The following is a 21,565-nucleotide window of genomic DNA, read 5'->3' as shown; positions in this document are numbered from 1 at the left end:
AGCCTTCACAGTTCTTCTCAATAGTGTGCAACCAGTTCTTTCCGGTACGTCTCAAAATATTACTATTTTCATATAAACCGGGTCAACGGAAGTGTGTTGACTTTTGACATTTGATTAAGGTGTTGCTGTTGGTTCGGGTTGGCAATCATACGTGGCATATATCAATTTGGGATGCTACTACCTTATCGGGCTTCCGTTTGGGCTTACTATGGGCTGCGTTTTCAAATTTGGAGTCAAGGTTTGCCAAGATTTTTCGAAAATGTCGGCAGTTTTTTATGTCGGCAAATTGTGTGTTTGATACTTTGATGTTAATATCTTGTGGAGATGAAAAAAAACTAATATATGTGTACCTTGTAATGATGATAGGGAATATGGGCCGGTATGATATTTGGAGGAACCGCAATTCAAACGTTGATATTGATTATCATCACTACAAGATGTGACTGGGACAATGAGGTAACAACACGGAGAATAATATTACAAAATATCACTTTCATCTAAAATTTTAGTAATTTTCTCATAGTTAATACATTAAATCTATAATTTGATATAAGAATTTTGAAGTAACTGTCTCCGGTGTACGATTTAAAACATCGCAGGCACATAAAGCAAGTGTGCGCATTAAAAAATTGTTGGTCTCGGACGCAAGAAACTGATCATTTTGGAGCATCCGTTCTGTAAATTTAAATCGTATTATTGAGTAAAGCACAGAGCTTGTGGTTTCAATTTCACATGAAGTGTTTTCTTTATGAATAACAGAAAAAGGCATTATGCACACTTTCACTTCATTTAAAAGTTTATTTACATACGGAATCACTTCTCCTTTGTCTTTATGAAATAAGGATTCAAGCATAATTTGAAAAAAAACTAGACAACCCATTCCAAGACTAAAAAAAACAACAAATTCAATCATAAAGCTCGTATTTATATTCGTAGTGAGACGACTTCGGTCTACCATTAGTAAACCGGATCTTTTCTCACCTAATTGGACCAACCATTCATCAAATGTCACGTATACGAACTGAGCCACACTGACTCATTCGTCAATCCATTGTAGTCATCAAATGTTACCCATTCGGAATCCAAATTTTCCACATGTGTTGATGTCTCAGAGTCGTCGAATGTTACCCATTCGGTTGGAGACGAACCAACCAATATTTGAACCATCTCCTCATCGTCTTTAACCGTAGTCTGAACCAAACCGACCAATTTAACCATCTGCTTATTGTCCTATACCGTATCGGCCTTCAACATCTCAACCAAACACCAAAAATCTTCCGCTAGACGTCTGCAACGCCAAAAAAATCCACTCAAACTCTCTTTGCACTCTCCAAGTCTCACCAAAACCAGACTCAAATCGTTCAAATCGGGATCACCAATATGCTTAACATTCGGTTTAATCAATCTTTCACTCAACACTTGAAGCCGTACCATAACCAATCTCACAACCATGAAGTAGTCTTGAATCACGAGCTCTCTAATCTCGTCCACGATCTTGTTTTCGAACATAGGTGGAGTCTCCGGTCTGGTACATATATCCTCAAAAAAACTCACAAGAAAATCCGTTTGTCTCATAATACACCCGGTTTGGTAAGACGAAACACGATCTTTCTCTTTAACTTTCTCTTTTGGGTTCTCCATTAAATTTGGAAAAGATCCTAATACCTTCGAAACCCATGAGAGACGATCCAAATATAGTCCATACCTAAATGACATATAAAAAAAAAATATATATATATATATATATTATCATATATCAGTATAAATCTGTCCAAATAATTAGATAAATATCACAATCAAATAAGAGAATTAAAAAAGCTATAAAAGAGAAGTAAATTACCATCTAATCCATTGAGACAATTCTAGTGCGAGAGTAGAAGATTTGTCTGAAAACTCATTCAACTTTAGATTGTTTCGACCACGATCTAGGCCTTCAAACTTGTCTCTTGATGATTTGATAAGCTTGTGGATGACGATGAGAGATTTGGTGGCCACAATAGCGTTCTTCGTGACACGTAACCTCCACAGAGCCGCCGCAAAAGCTGCCGGAGCGTAACGGCTGTTCGAGTAAGAGATGACATCGGAGACATAGTCACTGTTTGGTGGTTTGTTAGAAGTGTGCGTTGTTGATTTCAAGAGCGCTAAGTGAATGTATTTGACAGCAGTGGAGCTGAAACTATGAACCAATCTTGCTTTGCCTATCGAAGCTTTGTCTTTGAATTTTCCGATTATGCGAGTTTTGAGTTCTGACATTCTCTCGATAGAACTAAAGAAAAAATAATAATTGAAGCTGTTTTGTTTTGTGAGGTTGGAATTTGATTTTTATAAGCGTCCAATGTTTGATTCGTTTTCCAATTTCTTATAGTTTCCTTTTTCATTTTTTAATAAATATACGTGAGTTTCCTTTTGGAAACATTCAAATTTAGTATTATTTTTTTTGGTCGACATCCAAACTTGATTAATTTTCCTCTTCTCAGCTATTAATTTTGTAATATATCCTTTTCATTCCAAAGTCGTCGTTCATTCATTTGAGAAAACTTATATTAAACATGACGAGTTCATTATTCAGCCTCATAAGACCAATAAATTGTTGTTATTTGTTAAATAAAATGTTGATTGTAATGTAATGAATAAGTCCGTCAACTACTATGTTATTCTAATACATACTAGTTGATTTGTATTGACTTTGTAGAAAAAAAGATGTTGATTTGTATTGTAAATGAATAAGTTTACCAATGTTGTATTTTAATGAAAAGGTTTAACAGTATTGTCAATTTGTCATATATCTATTATCTAATTATAGATTAGGAAAATTATATGTTATCAGATATAACAAATGACAATTATATTTAATAATTACCAATATAAATTCATAGGTTATTAATTAAATAATATTTTGTAAACAGAATGAAATCTTCTGCTATTAAAATCATATCAAACATTATGCTTCTATGTACTTTTAAATTAGTTTTAATAAAAAAACTATATTTAGTCAATTGGGTAGTAAAATAATTGAGTAACCAAATCACATATATTTCTAAGGATTCCAATAAATAATAATTCTAATTTTTAAAATTACTCATGATATATGAAATAAATATATAAACCATTAATGCTAAAAAAAATCTCTTAAGATTTGGCTATTGAGTATTGAGCAAATTCTTTTATGACAACAAACATAGGATATGTCTGAATTTTATTAGTTCCATTTCACAGCAGCTAGAGCTAGTAGCCACCAGTGAACCCAATTTTTTTTAAAAAAAAACTCGAAAATTTGGGCACCAGTTTGAGATTTTTAATGTCAACATGAATTATATATTCATCGAAATGTGATGAGAACAAATTGGTTAAGTCAAAGCTTTAGATGATTAGGAATAATTGATGCAAGCAAGGCACGGTCGCATGGAAGACCATGGCTTCTTCCGCAATCCGCATAAACATAATAAATCAAATTATGTGAATATTTCGGCTTTGACAAGTTTGTTAACATATGACGTGGACGCTAAGAAAATCATTCTGATTGGTTACTTAACACATGACGCGGATCGCAAAGATACAAACAATCTTAACCGTTGATAAGGAAAAAAGATCTAACGGACGAAACATAAACACTTCCTCTCTTCCTCGAGTATAAAAACACCTCACAACCTCACTATCTTGCATATTAATCACATTCTCACCAAATCAAAACTAGAAGAATAAATTTACATTCTTGCAATCTCGAAAATGGCTCGTACCAAGCAAACAGCTCGCAAGTCCACCGGAGGAAAGGCACCAAGGAAGCAACTCGCGACTAAAGCAGCGAGGAAATCAGCTCCAGCAACCGGAGGAGTGAAGAAGCCACACAGATTCCGTCCAGGAACTGTGGCGTTGAGAGAAATCAGGAAGTATCAAAAGAGTACAGAGCTTTTGATCCGTAAGCTTCCGTTCCAGAGATTGGTTCGTGAGATTGCTCAAGATTTCAAGACGGATCTGAGGTTTCAGAGCAGTGCTGTGGCGGCTCTTCAGGAAGCAGCTGAGGCTTATCTTGTTGGGCTTTTTGAGGATACTAATCTCTGTGCGATTCATGCTAAGAGAGTAACCATCATGCCTAAGGATATTCAGCTTGCGAGGAGAATCAGGGGAGAGAGGGCTTAAGACAACGATTCTACTAAGATGGTGAAGAAGAGGAAGAAGAAGGATAGTCGTTTAGTTATGGATTATGTAAATCTGTTCCTTTTCGTATTCGAGTGTTTTAGGCTTTTGCTTAGTTTATTTTGTCTTCCAGATGTTCGATGAAATGCTTATTAATCTACGGTTGATTTGCTCTTACAAGTACTATTATCTGCCACGCTGATTCGTTTATCAGTGAAAGAGTTAATTTCCTGCTCCATCAACTGTCCAAATTGATTTCAATCTACTTTGATTTTTGGTATTTAATCCGGTTAGGGGTTGTCAATCTCCTTGTCAATGAACAGAACATTCTTCAAATTCTCATTTCCAGTAAATCGTTCACAAAACGTAAGAATAAGACTCGGTTCTTGGCAAAATTGAAGTGAGAATCTGCAGATTGTTCTGTTCTTGTTCATACCATCACAATAAGAAACCCTTTTAATTATTTTACTTAGTTCATAGATTTATCGAATAAGAACGCGATCGTATGTATCAATTAAAGAGTAATGTAATTTCTCATATTTGTTATCTCCTTGAAATAATTGAATTTTTTTTTAGAGCTTTCTACTTCTTCAATCTTCATAGCCAAAATTTTCGATTGCCGCTTAAAATTTTTTAAAAGTTGGAAGAAGCGCAAAAGTCTACGTGGACTGAGAAGGATGATTTTAATTGGTTGATAGTATATCACGCGGATAGCCTAAATTTAGAACAGCACTGTTTTGATTGGTTGATAAGGTCTCACACTGATTTATATCTGGAAGATCTCAGCCGTTGATAATAATATTAATCCAACGGACAATAAATTCAACTTTACCTCCAAAAAAACAAAACTCCCTCCAAGTTTTTTTCACCTCACCGCCAAATTTCTCTGCCCATAAAAGCAGTCCTCTTCTGCTTTCTTCTTCACTACCAAATTTCACATTTGCATTCTCCAGAAGAAGAAAATTCGATCTACCGATTAGTCATTGTTTGATTTCTTCGAGATGGCTCGTACCAAGCAAACCGCTAGAAAATCCACCGGAGGCAAAGCACCGAGGAAGCAGCTGGCAACCAAGGCGGCGAGGAAATCTGCTCCGGCCACCGGAGGAGTGAAGAAGCCGCACAGATTCCGTCCAGGAACTGTTGCCCTGAGAGAGATCAGGAAGTATCAGAAGAGCACAGAGCTTCTGATCCGTAAGCTTCCTTTCCAGCGTTTGGTTCGTGAGATTGCTCAGGATTTCAAGACGGATCTGAGGTTCCAGAGCAGTGCCGTCGCTGCTTTACAAGAGGCGGCTGAGGCTTACCTTGTTGGTTTGTTTGAAGACACTAACCTTTGTGCGATCCATGCCAAGAGGGTTACTATCATGCCTAAGGATATCCAGCTCGCAAGGAGGATCAGAGGAGAAAGAGCTTGAAGACTTTTGGATTAGTTCGTCAATGGCACTCTATTTCTGGGACTTTTGATTTGGGTTTAGTAGTGAATGGGTTCTTGTAAGCTTGGTTCTTAGATCCTTTTTAGTTTTCGTTGTTAGGTGCTTTTGTTTAGATAGTCTTTAAGGTGTTCGACGAATTATCCCAGAGAAAGTTTCTCTTGTTTAGTATAAGCATATTCTCCTAAATCTCTTGAAATGTTTCATCTTTTACTTTGTGTTTTCTGCTTGTTGATCTAATAATCTTGAAACATTTAAAGTTTCCACTTATTTCAGATACTGTATATAACACACTAGACATTACATTAAGCTTCAATGTAATCACACCATTTAACTGAAATTACCAGATACAGATGGTGTACGGTTTGGTAGAATCGGATCTTGGCTCCTTAATCTTCTTGATGATGAGAAGAAGTTAGCACTGAAACTGGTATAGAACTGTCTTCCACTTCTAGTAGCATTATTATTACCATCGCAAAGTGATAAGCTTCCTCCAATTGATGACGATCTTCTCACATTTTCCACTCTTCCCGAGCCACAATGGTTTGCCAAATCGCTTTGTGCCCTTGGAAGAATAATATTATGGTTTCTTCTGGATCTAGAACTCTCTTGTCCTCCTCCACTGAGGTCATTACTCGATTCAGAATCTGGTTGATGATTCGTCTCTGTTTCTTGATGAGGAGGCTCAGTGAGAAGAAGAACAGGGGCACGACATAAAGGACAGTTCTTGTGAGAAAGCAACCAAGTGTCGATGCAGTTAATGTGAAAGGCGTGGCTACACTTTGGTAACAATCTCAGCGATTCGTCTTCTTCAAACTCGTTTAAGCAGACAGAGCATTCGGTGCCGTCGATTATCCCTTCTCCCTTTTTGAATCCAACGACTGTGATCGAGTTGATCGCGGAACGATGGAGACCGACGGTTGGGATTCGCCAGACGTGATGGAAGTCGGAGTGATCTCTCTCCTCTGTTTCGTCTTCGTTTTCCCGTTGGCCTGTGTCACCGGGAGTTACGGTGGCGGCTGAGTTCCACCGTGGTTGCGTTATGTAGAGGTAGAGGAAGACGACTAGAAATAGAAAGAGTATGACTGAGCCTACGACACAGATCGAGGTGGGGAGTAGGAGAGAGAGCTCCCTCTGTGGCGGTGGTGGTGGCGGCGGAGGGGAAGTCTGGAAACAAGGGATAAAGATCGGCGACTTAAAATCTTTGACCGGTAGATAACAAAAGAGCGTCTTTCTGTTATTAAACTCCATTGTAGGAGTTTAGAGACTATAGAAACAGAGCAAAAACAGAGGACTTTATTTCAGACACAACTAGTAGAAAACAGAGCAAGAACAGGGGAAAATGGGTATTACACACAATTCCAAGTTTTTGCTTCTGATTAAAGCGAGAAGAAATAGGACATCAAAACCCACAAAATGGGTTAGAATCTAGACAGAGTCACGACCCAAAAATTCTTCGTGAAGAAATAAGTGGGTCATACACATCATGATCTCAAGACTAGAATTAGAGAGGATTTGTCCATTTTAGGGGTTGGAAAGTGGGTGGAAATTTCCTGAAAGTGATAACGCCATTAAAGGCGATGTCTCTGTATGTTAGAAAGTAGTTTCCTTTCAACTTAGTAAACTCTCTGTAGACATTTACGCGTAATCAGTCATGTAGCTAGTCAAGTCCTAAGTCTTTTTATTAACAACAATCTTAATTTATTTGGCATCCGGTTTATGAGTCATCCCTGTTTACAATTATGATCGGTTTTTCAGTTGGTTAAAGAAGGTACAATACCGAACTACGCTAATGTTCACATATGTACACATTAAGCAAACCAGATATTACAGAATATAGATACATGGGTCCGGTCCGGTCTGGTCTAGTCCACCGGGACACCTAACTCGACTAATCCGATTCCACCATGAATTGTCCTTAAATGGGCATAACAAGGTTCTGCTTGAGTGAAAACGTCTAAGCAGGTCCAGCAAATGTGCTTTCCACACCGGCACTGCAGATGGTTACACCCATCAGACTTCTCTATCGTCGACTTGCAAATCGGACACTCCTTTACGTCCTTCCCTTTTGCCCAGTCCTTAAGGGACAAGTCCGGATTTTCCTTGAACTTTTTGTACCTTTCACAAGTGATTAACGGGTGATACTCGAGGTGACACCTTGTGCATGTTTCCGAGTGACATGCTCCACAGATGAATGGCTCGCCGGATTCTTGAGGTCCAGCTACACGGTAGATGGAAGGGCAATCAGGTGTGGAGCAAAACCTGAACTTTCCATCACTAGATGTTACAAAAGAGGACAAGGATGCGTTGAAGAGTTCATCGAGCATCTCTTGTGATAAGAGGGCTCTCATATCAGCCAGTACTATTGGAGCTCCACAGTCTATGTGAGAACAAAGTATTGGAAATGCGTCAAAGTTTCTCATTGATGCCTCAAATTGCTCCAACAAACAAGCTTTGCAGAAGAGGTGTGAACATCCTTCAAGAGAGTAGCCATCGTCAACTTCTGACAAGCAAATGGGGCATTCAATTTCAATGTCATCTGTTTTTTCACCCAGTGCACTCTCTTCTCGTGCAAGTTCATTAACCATCTTTTGTACTTCCTGCCTCATTTCTTTGCTCCCATGAACCTGAATAACATGGTACCGGGTGTTGAGCTTGAGATCCACACCATGTACCTTTTCTTTGATACCTTGAAGCTCCGGACCAAACCGCTTCACAACTTCCTTCATGAGGTCAGGACGGATCTCAGGACCTCGGAGGTGGATTTCAAGTTGCTTGCTCTCATGATAAGCCATAAGTGATTGAACCAGTTCTTGTTCTGCCTTGGCAATTTTCTCACTTGATCCACAAATTCGTACTGTGAGATTGTGCCTGTCTAATACAATGTAAGTTTCTGTCTCCTGTTGGATCTTCCGCATCAGATTAATACCATCTCTGGACATAAGATGCTGCAGGACTTTAGGAGTTAAGCCTGGATGGTTAATAGGTCTTCCTCTTAAGAGTTCTTCAAGTTCTCTCCGCATCTCCGCAACGGGTCTTGTTGCATAAGCAATAATTTTAACACGATAAGCCCCATTATGAGTTGGTTCCAGACGCCATATACCCCCTACAAAAATATAAACAAACGTTAATGCACATCAAACTTTGGACGAGTTCACAGGAAAAAATAGGACACCTAAGCTTATGCATCCTTCAAATGTCCCTTACCCTACACACGAATTAGAAACTGTAGCCTCGAAATTAAACCTTGTAAGTCATGATTGTTCTTAATCAATATCGGAGTCAGAAGTAGATATTCAGTAAGGTTATTTGTTGACAGAAGGTAATAAAAATTAAAGAGCAAAAAGCGAAAAGCGAAAAGCTCAAATGTTTTTTAGGAATTTTACCTTGTTGTCTCTCAAAGCTTGCTAATAAAACGTTCAATTGTCTTTTGACAGAGTTGTAGATAGAAGCGGAGCAGATTATGGAGCTCTGAAACAGTTGTTCACACTTTATCTTCTGCCATGGAAGACATCCAGGTAGCACCTCCCCATTTAACTCTTGCAAAGCTTTTGCAGCTTCCAAATGTAATCTTCCGTCAAACGTAATCAACGCTCGCATGAAATAATTGTCTTCTTTTGGTTCAAAAACTTGAACTTGGACACAGTTTGGCTCTGGATTCTTTGCTGACATGCGCGCAAATATTCTCTTATGAAGCTCTTCTTCGCAAGCAGTAGGAGATGGGCACTGCACACTGTTTTTTCTGAATATGAAAAAATTCAGATCTCTTCTCTTCGTTTCCAACTCTAAAACATCTAAAACTTCTGCTTCTGAAAGATCTCCAAGTCCACTTATCAAGATAGAATCATTGGACTGTTGATCTCTCTGAATATTGACATAATTCGTTCCAATCACAAGATTGGATATCCCACCAATTATACTGTGAATATCTCCGGAAGGGCACTTAAGACATCCTCTACCACTGCTTTCCTTTCGCGGCCAACGAATCTTAGCTGTCACAGAAGGGAAAGAAGGCATCTTGAATATTCCTCCACCAGTTGACAGTGATGGAAATAATTTAAGCACTGATCCTTTGAAATCAAATTTCTGAATTTCTGTTGCCTTCATAGCAGATTCTGGAGTGAGAAAGGTTATTCTACCCCACTTCTCCTTCTCATCACAGTCTTGCTTGTTCGCAGCAAACTTGTAAATAGAGCAAATACACCCATCAATCTTCTTCTCCAGAAACGACAGAAGCTCTCTGTCGTCAACAACATTATCGCCATAATAAAGTACATCGACTGTCAGAAATCTCTGATCAACTTCAAGATGCTTTATCTGAGCACCAGATCCAAACAGTGCAATAGGTACTTGTCCCCGACCATGAAATAGATACTTCTCCAAACATTCATTACGCATCCATTTCTTTTCACATTCCAATGCATCGTTCACAAGGGCTGACACTTTTTCCATGTCAAGGGGAGGCGCATACAGTAGAATCTCATTCTGATCAACATCGACTTGAATACCAATCCTTTCATCCGAACAAAGAGACCTAGCTCGAGAAACAATTGAAAGCAGACTACGATTAGATTTCCCACATAATCGTTTTAGCACAGTGCTGCTACAACCAACCACTTTTTTCACTCGGAGCCTCTGCTCATCCATCTGGGATGCATCAAAAGGTGGTGGTGGATCAAGCATATACAAAGCTTCAAAATCAAACGCAGTTACACATACCAAATACTGGTCCACAATAGATAGAAGTTCACCGAAAACAACCCAGCTTGGCTTCTGGCCAAATGCTAGCAATGAACACGATGGATGTAACTGAACTTGTTGACCAGTCAATGCCACCTCGTATCCAAGCTGATCATAGCCAGTGTACATCGCCACGTTTTCTGCAAGAGATGCAAGTATAACCATTTTCAAATGCTTGTCGTGTTTAGTACCCTCATTTGGATTCCAAACCCAGTAACTAGGACTGACAAGAGTAAGTTCTCTCTCAATGCATATCTCCAATTCCTTGACTGTGTCTTCACATCTCCTCATTGATTTGGCATTCAGGCTATTTTCCCAGCACCATTTATTTCTTCTCTCTCGCGGCAGAGATGCCCATTCTTTGTACACCGAAAGAAGAGTGAACAAGTCTCCATTATGATTGCAGAATTGCACCTTGAAGATGACACAGTAAAAAACTTTAGAACATATCTTCTAACAGGTTGTGACAAGATTTAAAACTAAAAAAGTTCAAAACCTGTGTATACCGGTTAATAAAAAATGTAAAATAACAGGAAAGGGTAATCATTCTATGAAAGAAAAATACCACAATAACAAAATTAACTGGGAGCTTTCTATGAATCATTCTATGAATCATACCTTAAGGCGATCAGCTTTCATCTTATCATCGAAGTTGCCAACTCTACAAAATATACTACTAGCATTAGCCATGACAGCAGCAAGAACAATCCCCTCTTTGCCCATTCTGTGTCTGAAGCAGCCTAAAATTAACTTTCCAAGCTTTGGCTCCAGCCCCAGCTTGACTAAACAATGCCCTTCCTGTGTTAATTCAAGAACACCGTTCTTCACAACGACTGCACCCAACTGAACAAGATTTTGGACAGCCATTGCAATGGCTTCCGGGACAGGCGCGTCAATAAAGTCAAAAGCATCTATGTTGTCTACGCCCAGAGCAAGCATCCTCAAAAGTGCTACACCAAGATGGACCCTCCGAATTTCAGGTTCCTGACTAAGATTCATTGAATCAAAATCGTTTTTTGAGTAGAGTCTGTAACATCTTCCGGGTTCTGTCCTTCCAGCACGACCAGCACGTTGTCGAGCAGAACTCTGACTGACCTGGCACACCTTGAGGATGCTCATACCCGTTCTAGGTTCATATTTACTCTCTTTCACCATCCCGGAATCAATTACATACTTGACACCAGGAATAGTCAGTGACGTCTCTGCAATATTTGTGGCAAATATCACTTTTCGTCTCCCAGGATGGTTCTGGAAAACCCTAAATTGTTCTTCGAAGGAAAGCTTTCCATGCAAAGGCAAAGCAATTGCAGACGGAGCTATAAACCTTTCGCATGCCCATTCTACTTCTGCTTGGGAAGTCAAGAATGCAAGGATGGTTCCTTCTTTCTCTGTTTTATGTATTTCCACTGCCATCTTAACAACATCACCAACATATGAAGCAATGCCGCCAACAACAGAATTCTCTTCTGTGTCACTAGGGGAATATACAATCTCCACCGGAAAGTTCCTCCCATTGACATGAAGAATACCACAACTGAAGAAATACCGTGAAAGTTGGTGGGCATCGGCCGTGGCAGACATGATTACGAGCCTCAGGTCAATCCTTCTGGATAGCAACTCTTTGAGCAATGCCAAAAGAAGGTCCGTGTTTAAGCTTCTTTCATGAGCTTCGTCAATAATAACACATGAAATGCCAGACAAACTACGATCTCTTATGTAGTGCTGAAGCAGACAGTTATCCGTCATGTATACAACTTTGGAACTAATCTGCTCAGTAGACGAAAAAGTTGGAGTACAACGGACAGTATTTTCCTCATAACAACCACTGCTTTCTTCTTTGACCCGATCAGCCAATGTCATGGCAGCAATTTTCCGTGGTTGTGTACAAACAATGGACTCACTAGCAGCAACTCCGGAATCAGCAAGGAACTGAACTAACTGAGTGCTCTTCCCTGAACCAGTTTCTCCAATCAACACCATTATCTACAAACACAATTAAAATGAATTATTACACTCAAAATGACCAAACACAGACTCATTTATAAAACAGAGAAAACAGAACCTTAGCAGACAACATGAACTACTACAACAAGACAACAGCATCACTCGATCACTGAGGAAAAATTATCTGTACTGTCAAAGAGCTTGATTCACAAATCTTTACACACAATATTTTGGAGCTGTAAAGATAACTAGCATTTCATACCATTTCACCAAACAGCTTGGACCCAAAGATCACTTGTCAACTTTGAGATTTTTAAAAGATACCTGTTCACAATGAATTCTCTTCAAAATCTCCCGCCGGTAGGCATAGATAGGCAGTCCATCCTCTAGCCTTCTACACTCCCTACGAATCAAATAATGAATACGTCTCCAATCATAGGCCCCTTGCAAACAAAACACGGCCACGTCTTCGTCTTCTTCTTCTAAATCAAACTCATACCCGTCTTGTCCTATGAGATATCGCAAAATGCTCTTCATGGCATTCTTGAATTCTTCAAGCCGATTGACAACCAAATCTCTCTCCGCCTCTATAGCCTTCTTTTTCTCAAAAACCTCAAATTTAAGACCCCTTTTAGACGAAAAGGACGCAACTTGACGAGACTTCTCCTCTATCTCCATTCGCACCTTCTTGACGCCTTCTCCATTTTCCATAAGCAAAAGAACATGAGCCGAGAATAGCTCACGAAGCCTGTCTTTAAGCTCGTTCATGTCAGACGGAACAATAACATTAGGAATCAGCTCAGGAACAAAATCATGTTTCCCTTGAAGCCGATAGTCCCAAAGAGCCACCACGGCAGAGCGCGCATCGACCCACTGACGAAAACGGAAACTTCCGGCGATACAACCATATTGAGGGACATGAACAGATTCCTCCGGAATTTCGCAAAGCAAAGCGAGACTCTTGATCTCTTGCTCCTTAGCCGAAAAAGACAGCTTTGTGTCACTGTTAGCGGCGGCGTTAATTCTCGGGTGAAGCAGCTGAACGATGAAATTCGGCCTAGCCCGCGAACCTGGAGACGAGATTCCCGGCGACGGAGCATGATCACGCCTGTAATTTGGCGGGAAATTAGAGTTAGGGTACTGAGAGTGTTGCTGGTTCCAAGTAGGACGGTGGTTGAGCGGCGGAGATGATTGTGCAGAGCGAGAGTTATAACGGTTCATAGAGGATGAGGGAAACGACTGCTGACGACGATCAGTCTCCGATCTTCCACCGTCTGAAGGAGGAAAAGAGTTCCTCATGATGGTATGATGCCAGTTTTGTTGTGTGTGTTTGTTTAACAATGAAGAGAGCGAAAGAGAAAGAGACAGAAGTTGAAAAGATCGAGAAAGAGGCAGAGTTATACCAATATTTATAATTTCTTCTCTTTTTTTACTTTTCTTTTACTCTTTCTTTGTTCTTTAACCTAATTTCCTTTTTTCGGAGTTTTTTTCAGTATTTGTTTCTGTTACATTTAATTATTTCCTTTTTATTTCTTTCAATGCTTGATTATTTAGTTTGACCCATAGAAGCATCTAGAAACCCAAATTTGAGAATGAAAGTGCTAAGTGGTATTTCTCTATATTCCTTTTTTTTATTTATCACTATTATGATTTTTAAATTTTAAGTTAGAAATAGTGTATCTTACTAATGATATGCTACATAGGTATTAAAATGTACATATTAAAAATAGATATGAATCTTCAAGGTATTAAATAGTTAAACTCATATTATTGTAAAATTTAATATTGTTCCTTAATTATGTATTAGATAATTTAGATTTTAGTCAAAGCATTTAACTTTATTAATAATTAGTTAGTAATTAGATATACATAAATATTTTTCTGATTTTACTTATTTGTCATTTAATAATTTTCCTTTCTTTTGTTAATTTTGGCCGTTTTGATTCGATTAGTAGAAGCATTCTATCGGATGTCCCCGAAGCATTCCAAAATTTTGTATGACAATCCGTTTTCAAAATTTCCACCACAATTTTTAATTAAGTTAGAAATAGTGTACTACTAGTGATGTCAAAACCTATGAATGAATGAATGAATATTCAACGGCGAAGATAATAAATTCATTTGCTTAGACAGACAAGACAGAAGAGTCCCGCAAGAGAGCGACTAATACTTGGGCCTAAAGGCCTATCATGATAAAATTATTCTCTCTTAGATTTAAATAAGAGCCCATAAAATATAGGCCCACTTCAATTAACCCTACCTGTTTATTGGTTCTCCTTATAAGTTGCTCCTTTCATCTTTCTCGCAAAAACCCTAGAGCTAAGCCGCGCCGAGATCATTTTATATCTTCAATCTTCTGTCGCAGGCTGTTGTAGCAGCAGTGTCTATCGGAGACGATGAAGGTAGCTCCATATTTCTCTTCTCATCGATTATCTGGTGGTTTATCACTGTGTTATTTCGTTTGATTCATTCGATTTTGTTTGTGTCCCAGTTCAACATCGCCAACCCGACCACCGGGTGCCAAAAGAAGCTCGAGATCGATGACGACCAAAAACTGTAAGATCTTTTCTTTTAATCGCATTGTCTTCATTTTGTTTTAGATTTGTGATTCGTTGTAGGTTTAGGATTTGCTCATCTATTGTTTACATTTGGCTTATTGAGTGTACAGTGTGAAATATCTGCTATGGAGTTAGTAAAATTCTTTGGATCCAAACCTTAGAATCGTAGGATAGTTACTAATTCACTGCTAAAATCTGATGCAAAACTAGGTTACTGGAATCTCTGATATTCTCTAATCAGTTCTGAATCTAGAAAATCAACAACATAGCTGAATTTTAGTGGATTTGGGTAAAGTTATTGAGTTTCATTTTCGTTTGTTTGTTTATTTGCAGCCGTGCCTTTTTCGACAAGAGGCTCTCTCAGGAAGTTAGCGGAGATGCTTTGGGCGAGGTGCATTTTCTTCTACATGTTCAGTGTGTTTTGGTTATCACTAGTGTTTTCAGTATTGTGAATGATATTGTGTGTGTTTGAACTACTTGCAGGAATTCAAGGGTTACGTATTCAAGATCATGGGAGGTTGTGACAAGCAAGGTTTCCCAATGAAACAGGGTGTTCTGACTCCTGGGCGTGTCCGCCTTTTACTTCACAGAGGTACTTGATTCCACCTCATTGATCAACTTATACAGCTTCATTAGTTTCTCTTTTCCATTAATCGTCTTTGTTATTGATTTATGTAATCTGGTTTGTGTGATTAGGTACTCCTTGTTTCAGAGGACACGGAAGGAGGACTGGAGAGAGGAGAAGAAAGTCTGTTCGTGGTTGCATTGTGAGCCCTGACCTCTCTGTCCTTAACTTGGTCATTGTGAAGAAGGGTGAAAGCGATCTTCCCGGGCTTACCGACACTGAGAAGCCAAGAATGAGAGGTCCCAAGAGGGCATCAAAGATCCGCAAGTTGTTTAACCTTGGAAAGGAGGATGATGTCAGGAAGTATGTCAACACTTACCGCCGTACCTTCACAAACAAGAAGGGTAATAAAAATCAGATTCTCTTAAAGAGGTAATTGAAAAGTGGTAATATGATTGAAGATTTACTAAAATCTGTTTCTTCCTTGTGCAGGCAAGAAGGTTGGCAAGGCTCCTAAGATCCAGAGGCTTGTGACTCCATTGACTCTCCAGAGGAAGAGAGCTAGAATTGCTGACAAGAAGAAGAGAATCGCCAAGGCTAACTCTGATGCAGCTGAGTACCAGAAGCTTCTTGCCTCTAGACTTAAGGAGCAGCGTGATCGCCGTAGTGAAAGTTTGGCCAAGAAGAGGTCTAGACTCTCTTCTGCTCCTGCCAAACCCGTTTCTGCTTAAACTGCCCCAAGATTAAGAGATTTCTTTCTCTCTAGTTTGTTTCTGGTCGTATTTAAGTTGCTCCACAGAGATGATAACGCCATTTTGAACGCTATTTTTGGTTTCTGCTTTGTGTCAACTTTTCAAGCCTTTTATTATATCAAACTTTTGAACCTCTTTAGTACTTGTTTGCTATATTTCGATCTTATTTATTACCCCGTTTGTTGTTAAAAACTTACTCGAGGTATTCAATCTTTAAACTGATCTCTCATCTCAGTGTAGTTTAAGCTCTTCTAATATAAAAACCCAACACAAAAAGGGCTTTGATTAGGTTATAACGTGAGAAATGCGGATACAAGAAAAAAGAAGATTGAAGAATTGAATTGGTTACTTTACTTCTAAGTGTTACAACACAATTTATTCTTCGTTGGAATCACCTGACCTGGACCTGGAACAATATCAATCTTCTTACCAGCAAGCGATCCAGGATCACCATTACCTTCTCCTTCACCAGCAACAAGACTTTTCTTGTTGACAATGTTGAAAATCTCAGTCAAAACAGTGGAGAAAGCACTCTCCACGTTGACTGCGTTTAGAGCTGATGTCTCCAAGAAGAAAAGACCTTCTTTCTCCGCGAAGTCCTTAGCATCTTCCATCGATATCGCTCGTTGATCTTCAAGATCAGACTTATTCCCAACGAGTATAATCACAATGTTCTTGTCTGCGTTATTTCGCAATTCTTCAAGCCACCGTGGGATATGATCAAATGTTTGACGTCTAGTCACGTCGTAAACCAGCATCGCCCCAACCGCTCCTCTGTAATACGCACTCGTCACCGCTCTATACCTATACGACACCGTTTTTCATCAACTTCGCACACAAAGCGACATGAATAATTAGAATTTGGTAACTTCGAATCTATGAGATCTAAGTTCGAAAAAGCGGCGGATCCAACTGTTGTAAAAGGAAAGCGAAAAGCAATTTCAGGAAGATTGAGATTACCGTTCTTGGCCGGCGGTGTCCCAGATCTGAGCTTTGACACTCTTATGGTCGATAACAAGTGTTCGAGTTTGAAATTCGACGCCGATGGTAGCTTTGGAATCTAAGCTGAACTCGTTTCTCGCGTACCGAGACAGTATCTGCGATTTGCCTACTCCAGAGTCTCCGATCAACACCAGCTTGAAGACGTAGTCAATCTTCTGCGACGGGTCTCCGTATCCTCCTCCACTCGCCATCTTCGCCGAAAATGAAATCCTCTGTTTCCAACAATGGTGAAGTAAAAAAATGGAAGAAGAAGAGTCTTTGACGATGCTTACGTGTCCGACGCATGTTTTCCAGTGATACTAATAATGTAAATTCAAACAAATTACGAGGGCCTAATCTAAATTAAATTGAATGGGCTCAAACGCAACCTAAAGTCAAAGCCCAAAAGAAGGAACATAAGTGGAGAACATAAGCCCAACATAATTTTGGATTTAAAATTTCATAATGTTGGTTACCTTATTTATTTTGCAGTAACCATATACTATGAAAACACTTTTTATTAAAATAAAATTAAAAAGTGATTGACTAGCTGTAAATGGACAATGACATAATGTTGTGATCACTAATTAAGATCACACTCAGAAACCTACAACAAATTGTACTAAAATAAACAGAGAAAGTCACGAAATAGGCATATATAGTTTGCCAATATATAGATCGTATAACATGTTAGGAAAAAAAATTGTATATCAACAAAAAGTTTCGTAATTGTTTAATTCTAAACCAATATGAGATGTGTGCTTCCTCAGTACACATATACTAATCTTCACCAAAATTCTAAACAAAATTTTTGATATACATGAACTGAGTCCATAATCGAGAATCAAAACCCTATACTAAGAATTGATGGATTAGATTCAAGAATTTTCAAAATCAAATTCATGAAGAAAAAAATCTAAACAAAGACCGCTTCTTTTACAAAACCCAAACCGCATAAACCTATAAAGCGTATAATAAGAACAAAAATTCTCCAGATTAAAAACCTAAAAAAAAATAAAAAATAAAAAAACTCTGTAACAAAATTCCCAAATTAATTTTCCATCGAATTTAAATAACCCAATGAAATAGGACATGCCAACAATCGCCACATGAAAATTCCGACATAAAACCTAAGTTAGAATGAAGAAAGGCACTACCATTAGATTAGTATCTTGATCGTGTTCTTGACGGAAAGAGACGGGTGCAAGTATAGAAGACGAAACTCTCTTTTATGGGAGATTTAAAAAGGTGAGGCGTTGAAAGAGTTAAATATTAACTTATGCCCAATGGTCACAGCCTATGCAAATGAAAACTGAAGAATAAAAAGAAAATTAGGCTTAACCATGAGATCAATATAAAAAAACTAACAAGATCCCTAAAGTAGTTTGTAAAACAGCAAAGACGACACATCCATCAAATATGTGTACAACTTCTAACCCCTAATTTACGACACATCCATCAAATATGTGTACAACTTCTAACCCCTAATTTAATTTCTTGACCATGAAAACACCGTTAAATTTTGGTTTAGAGAAAACTTAAATTTGCTCAACTACACTTAAAATTTGTTCATTTAACAAATGGTTATATATATCCACAATAATTTGAGAAAAGTCATTCTTTATCATACTTTTCGAATAATTTGGATTAAACTGTATCATATTTTTTTGGATAATATGTTATATGTGTATGATGATTTGGTCTACGATATGAACTAAATCTGATATGCAGTATTTGTTCACACTCCTCATTAAGTTAATTTGGTCCATAAATTTAATTTGATTCATGCTATAATTTGATAAATTATTCACAAGCCTGTTTCTTCCATATTTTTGGGGGCCTATGATGGGCCGAGTTTTAAAGAAAAATCAAAACTTTCTGACTCAGTTAAGTGTGATGATGATAATGGGCTTAGTTACCGAGGCCCATAACGAGACGAAGTCGTTGTTGCAATCGACCTATCTGGAATTCTGGATGGTCAGAAAAGTGTGCAAGTCGTTTTCATTCACCAAAGCGAAGCTTTATTCGTTTGTTTGAGCGACGACGAGTGGAAACAAAATGGAGGAAGAAGAGCACGAGGTTTACGGCGGAGAAATCCCTGAAGTCGAAGAGACGGATGTTCCCGATCCGGATATCGATATGTCTGCCGGCGATGATGACGCCGTTACGGTCTGCTTCTTTTTGTTTCGCTCGATTTGATATTGTATTTCGTGTGTATACATCTGTTTGATTTTTGGTGTTTTGATTTCGTTGGAATCAGGAGCTTGCTGAGATGAAGAAGAGATTGAAGGAGATGGAGGAAGAAGCTGCTGCGCTACGCGAGATGCAAGCAAAAGTCGAAAAAGAAATGGGAGCTACTCAAGGTTTTGTGGCTCTTTCGTTTCTTTTTTTGATCATGTGTTGAATACGTTTGCTCGAGACTATCTTTGAATTCGACATACTCGTTGGAATCTGTTGATTATCTAGATGACTTTTAGGAAATTGAACTTCTGTTTTTGGCTTTTTCTTTGCAATATTGTTTCAGATCCTGCCACTATGGCTGCAAATCAAGAAGGAAAGGAGGAGGTGGATGCTCGATCAGTTTATGTTGGCAATGTAAGTACGCTTACTTTTTACTTCATTGTCTCTGTTCTGTGTTTTCTTTTTGCTTGAATCATTGTTTCATCTAAACGGCTTTGATCTGTTGCGAATCTTTAATGTGGATTAGCTTTGAGAAAAGAACTGCTTTCAATTGTGTCTTAGCTTTGTTCTTTATCCCTTGAGATTACTGTCAGAATCAGTATCAAGATGGTTTCTCTAACTTTAATGTTGTTAAGTCTGATTGTTTTTCTGGTTTGGTTATCTTTAGTACGTTTATTTATACCTGAAGTGTGTTGAGTTTTGTTTCTCTTATGAAAGATTTGCAGCTCTAGTTTCATAGTTTGACCTCTATGTCCTATATAATCGCAGGGTTGTTCTCATAACTGAAGTTCTTAATAGCTCTGGGACCTCTATGTGCTAGTTTCCTTGTTGTAGACTTGTAGTGTTGAAATAATTCTTGTCGTGCAATTTGATGATAATAAAAAAATGTTGAAAGTAAAAAGAAAAGAGAAGGAAAAAAAATTGAAAAAAAAAAAAGAAAAAAAAAAAAAGATGAAGCAGAAAAAATGTGGAGAAAAAGATTGCATGAGTTTGAGAAAAAAAAAAGGGACTTATTGAGAGGAAAAAAAGGGAGTCTGAGTGAGTTGGGTGGGATTAGAAAGCAAGGATTTTTGTAATCCTTGAGAAGATGGTCTCTGAAGAGCTGAATCAAGATGCCAAGATGCTGGGTGCTTTCCAACCAAAGACCCAAAGCTCTGCAGAAAGGATACTTGGAGCTAATACAGGTTTGGTTGTTTTGCGGATCGCAAGAGGTTGCAGTTTGATGCTGGCCTATTAACATTTATGTTTGCCTGACGCTCTTAAAATCAAGAATCTCATAGCGTTTATGTTCCATACGTATCTTAGGGTCTAATGCTAGACATAGAAGATTGCTTTTGAGCACACAAGTTTGTCACTGGGCTTCCCTTAGTGAAGTGGTTAACATACCTATCTGTTATGTGCTCAGTGAGTCATGGTTTTAGCTGCAATAAGAATGCTTGTGTTATACTAACATCTCATTTTCCACCCTGCAGGTCGATTATGCCTGTACGCCTGAAGAAGTGCAACTACATTTCCAAACATGCGGAACAGTCAACCGGGTAACCATTCTAATGGACAAGTTTGGACAGCCAAAGGGATTTGCTTATGTGGAGTTTGTAGAAGTCGAAGCTGTGCAAGAAGCTCTGCAACTGAATGAATCAGAGCTACATGGTCGTCAACTGAAGGTATCTTCTCGTACTAAAACCAATACTGAAGGAAATGGACAGTTCATTGATCTCAGTCTTCTCTTTTGTTTTTTATTTAAGGTCTCGCCGAAGCGAACCAATGTTCCTGGAATGAAACAGTATCATCCTGGGCGTTTCAACCCTTCAATTGGATACCGCTTTCGCAGACCCTTTGTGCCTCCTTATTTTTATTCCCCATATGGATACGGGTAAGTTTAAATTCTGCATATTTACCATCAGTTATCACAAATGGCGTTCTCTTCTTCGTCTCACACAGCATTGCCTCGCAGGAAAGCTCCTAGGTTCAGAAGGCCAATGCGGTACATGCCTTACCAATAGAAACCGTACTACTGGAATAAGAACCAAAGAAGAATAATGAGTCTATGACAGAGATGATGCCTAGAGAATAGAGGTCGTGCCTATATTTCCAGCTTTATTTATGAATATGACTTTGCCTTTTTATGCACCTGAACTTACTTTTGAATCGGTCATGTACGGATGAGATTATAAGCTTTTGTTTCCTTATGTGGTCGATATTACTTTCAGTTTATATCTTTGTTATTGCTTTCTTTCATCCAAAGCTGGCTAAATAAGTAAACCGAAGAATCCTCCATGACCC

General features: G+C 38.6%; 8 protein-coding genes across 10 annotated transcripts; 4 read left to right on the top strand and 4 right to left on the bottom strand.

Moving 5' to 3' along the window:
* Positions 1 to 753: 753 nt before the first annotated feature.
* LOC9309524 (putative clathrin assembly protein At5g10410) lies at positions 754 to 2,378 on the bottom strand. The gene is made up of 2 exons (XM_021021102.1): positions 1,841 to 2,378; positions 754 to 1,705 (listed from the first exon to the last, which is right to left on the bottom strand). Exons 1-2 carry the CDS (start codon positions 2,251 to 2,253, stop codon positions 1,231 to 1,233), a joined length of 888 nt encoding a protein of 295 aa, XP_020876761.1. The 5' UTR covers positions 2,254 to 2,378; the 3' UTR covers positions 754 to 1,230.
* Positions 2,379 to 3,655: 1,277 nt separating this feature from the next.
* On the top strand, positions 3,656 to 4,314 carry LOC9309523 (histone H3.2). Its single transcript, XM_021021103.1, has one exon. The coding sequence runs from the start codon at positions 3,727 to 3,729 to the stop codon at positions 4,135 to 4,137; it is 411 nt and encodes a 136-aa protein (XP_020876762.1). The 5' UTR covers positions 3,656 to 3,726; the 3' UTR covers positions 4,138 to 4,314.
* Positions 4,315 to 5,034: 720 nt separating this feature from the next.
* LOC9307490 (histone H3.2) lies at positions 5,035 to 5,772 on the top strand. Its single transcript, XM_002873408.2, has one exon. It carries the CDS (start codon positions 5,136 to 5,138, stop codon positions 5,544 to 5,546), a length of 411 nt encoding a protein of 136 aa, XP_002873454.1. The 5' UTR covers positions 5,035 to 5,135; the 3' UTR covers positions 5,547 to 5,772.
* A 29-nt stretch (positions 5,773 to 5,801) lies between these two features.
* Positions 5,802 to 7,091, bottom strand: LOC9307489 (E3 ubiquitin-protein ligase RING1). Its single transcript, XM_002871373.2, has one exon. It carries the CDS (start codon positions 6,810 to 6,812, stop codon positions 5,892 to 5,894), a length of 921 nt encoding a protein of 306 aa, XP_002871419.1. The 5' UTR covers positions 6,813 to 7,091; the 3' UTR covers positions 5,802 to 5,891.
* Positions 7,092 to 7,222: 131 nt separating this feature from the next.
* On the bottom strand, positions 7,223 to 13,637 carry LOC9309522 (ATP-dependent RNA helicase DEAH12, chloroplastic). Its single transcript, XM_021021047.1, has 4 exons — positions 12,570 to 13,637; positions 10,920 to 12,284; positions 8,948 to 10,715; positions 7,223 to 8,667 (listed from the first exon to the last, which is right to left on the bottom strand). The coding sequence occupies exons 1-4, from the start codon at positions 13,542 to 13,544 to the stop codon at positions 7,427 to 7,429; spliced, it is 5,349 nt and encodes a 1,782-aa protein (XP_020876706.1). The 5' UTR covers positions 13,545 to 13,637; the 3' UTR covers positions 7,223 to 7,426.
* Positions 13,638 to 14,533: 896 nt separating this feature from the next.
* Positions 14,534 to 16,312, top strand: LOC9307488 (40S ribosomal protein S6-2). Its single transcript, XM_021022260.1, has 6 exons — positions 14,534 to 14,647; positions 14,737 to 14,801; positions 15,137 to 15,194; positions 15,287 to 15,395; positions 15,500 to 15,772; positions 15,861 to 16,312. Exons 1-6 carry the CDS (start codon positions 14,642 to 14,644, stop codon positions 16,097 to 16,099), a joined length of 750 nt encoding a protein of 249 aa, XP_020877919.1. The 5' UTR covers positions 14,534 to 14,641; the 3' UTR covers positions 16,100 to 16,312.
* A 63-nt stretch (positions 16,313 to 16,375) lies between these two features.
* On the bottom strand, positions 16,376 to 17,412 carry LOC9309521 (ras-related protein RABA4a). The gene is made up of 2 exons (XM_002871371.2): positions 17,081 to 17,412; positions 16,376 to 16,924 (listed from the first exon to the last, which is right to left on the bottom strand). The coding sequence occupies exons 1-2, from the start codon at positions 17,311 to 17,313 to the stop codon at positions 16,477 to 16,479; spliced, it is 681 nt and encodes a 226-aa protein (XP_002871417.1). The 5' UTR covers positions 17,314 to 17,412; the 3' UTR covers positions 16,376 to 16,476.
* A 1,675-nt stretch (positions 17,413 to 19,087) lies between these two features.
* Positions 19,088 to 21,500, top strand: LOC9307487 (polyadenylate-binding protein 3). Of its 3 annotated transcripts, XM_021022915.1 has the most exons (7): positions 19,447 to 19,464; positions 19,626 to 19,696; positions 20,051 to 20,466; positions 20,588 to 20,658; positions 20,755 to 20,946; positions 21,028 to 21,155; positions 21,237 to 21,500. In XM_021022915.1, the coding sequence occupies exons 3-7, from the start codon at positions 20,370 to 20,372 to the stop codon at positions 21,283 to 21,285; spliced, it is 537 nt and encodes a 178-aa protein (XP_020878574.1). In that variant the 5' UTR covers positions 19,447 to 19,464; positions 19,626 to 19,696; positions 20,051 to 20,369; the 3' UTR covers positions 21,286 to 21,500. The 3 variants fall into 3 exon arrangements, with proteins under 3 accessions (XP_020878573.1, XP_020878574.1, XP_020878575.1); XM_021022914.1 differs by lacking the exons at positions 20,051 to 20,466; positions 20,588 to 20,658 and adding an exon at positions 19,088 to 19,270 and having other exon boundaries at positions 19,362 to 19,464; XM_021022916.1 differs by lacking the exon at positions 20,588 to 20,658.
* The last annotated feature ends 65 nt before the right edge of the window (positions 21,501 to 21,565 follow it).

The sequence above is a fragment of the Arabidopsis lyrata genome (assembly GCF_000004255.2).
Source record: "Arabidopsis lyrata subsp. lyrata unplaced genomic scaffold ARALYscaffold_6, whole genome shotgun sequence".
In the NCBI taxonomy this organism is placed as follows: Eukaryota; Viridiplantae; Streptophyta; class Magnoliopsida; order Brassicales; family Brassicaceae; genus Arabidopsis; species Arabidopsis lyrata.
The sequence above is the reverse complement of the archived record's forward strand: the minus strand, read 5'-3'. Positions and strand labels throughout refer to the sequence as shown.

Bases quoted from the DNA above. Each gene is read 5' to 3' on its own strand.
- LOC9309524 (XM_021021102.1), bottom strand. From the start codon at position 2,253: ATGTCAGAACTCAAAACTCGCATAATCGGAAAATTCAAAGACAAAGCT. The intron at 1,706-1,840 runs GTAATTTACTTC...TATGTCATTTAG, and splicing joins TTGTCTCAATGGATTAGATG to GTATGGACTATATTTGGATC.
- LOC9309523 (XM_021021103.1), top strand. From the start codon at position 3,727: ATGGCTCGTACCAAGCAAACAGCTCGCAAGTCCACCGGAGGAAAGGCA.
- LOC9307490 (XM_002873408.2), top strand. From the start codon at position 5,136: ATGGCTCGTACCAAGCAAACCGCTAGAAAATCCACCGGAGGCAAAGCA.
- LOC9307489 (XM_002871373.2), bottom strand. From the start codon at position 6,812: ATGGAGTTTAATAACAGAAAGACGCTCTTTTGTTATCTACCGGTCAAA.
- LOC9309522 (XM_021021047.1), bottom strand. From the start codon at position 13,544: ATGAGGAACTCTTTTCCTCCTTCAGACGGTGGAAGATCGGAGACTGAT. The intron at 10,716-10,919 runs GTATGATTCATA...GTCATCTTCAAG, and splicing joins TGAAAGCTGATCGCCTTAAG to GTGCAATTCTGCAATCATAA. The intron at 8,668-8,947 runs GTAAAATTCCTA...ATATTTTTGTAG, and splicing joins AAGCTTTGAGAGACAACAAG to GGGGTATATGGCGTCTGGAA.
- LOC9307488 (XM_021022260.1), top strand. The intron at 15,396-15,499 runs GTACTTGATTCC...TTGTGTGATTAG, and splicing joins CCGCCTTTTACTTCACAGAG to GTACTCCTTGTTTCAGAGGA. The intron at 15,773-15,860 runs GTAATAAAAATC...TTCCTTGTGCAG, and splicing joins TACCTTCACAAACAAGAAGG to GCAAGAAGGTTGGCAAGGCT.
- LOC9309521 (XM_002871371.2), bottom strand. From the start codon at position 17,313: ATGGCGAGTGGAGGAGGATACGGAGACCCGTCGCAGAAGATTGACTAC. The intron at 16,925-17,080 runs GTAATCTCAATC...GGTGTCGTATAG, and splicing joins GACACCGCCGGCCAAGAACG to GTATAGAGCGGTGACGAGTG.
- LOC9307487 (XM_021022914.1), top strand. From the start codon at position 19,160: ATGGAGGAAGAAGAGCACGAGGTTTACGGCGGAGAAATCCCTGAAGTC. The intron at 19,271-19,361 runs GTCTGCTTCTTT...CGTTGGAATCAG, and splicing joins GCGATGATGACGCCGTTACG to GAGCTTGCTGAGATGAAGAA. The intron at 19,465-19,625 runs GTTTTGTGGCTC...ATATTGTTTCAG, and splicing joins AGAAATGGGAGCTACTCAAG to ATCCTGCCACTATGGCTGCA.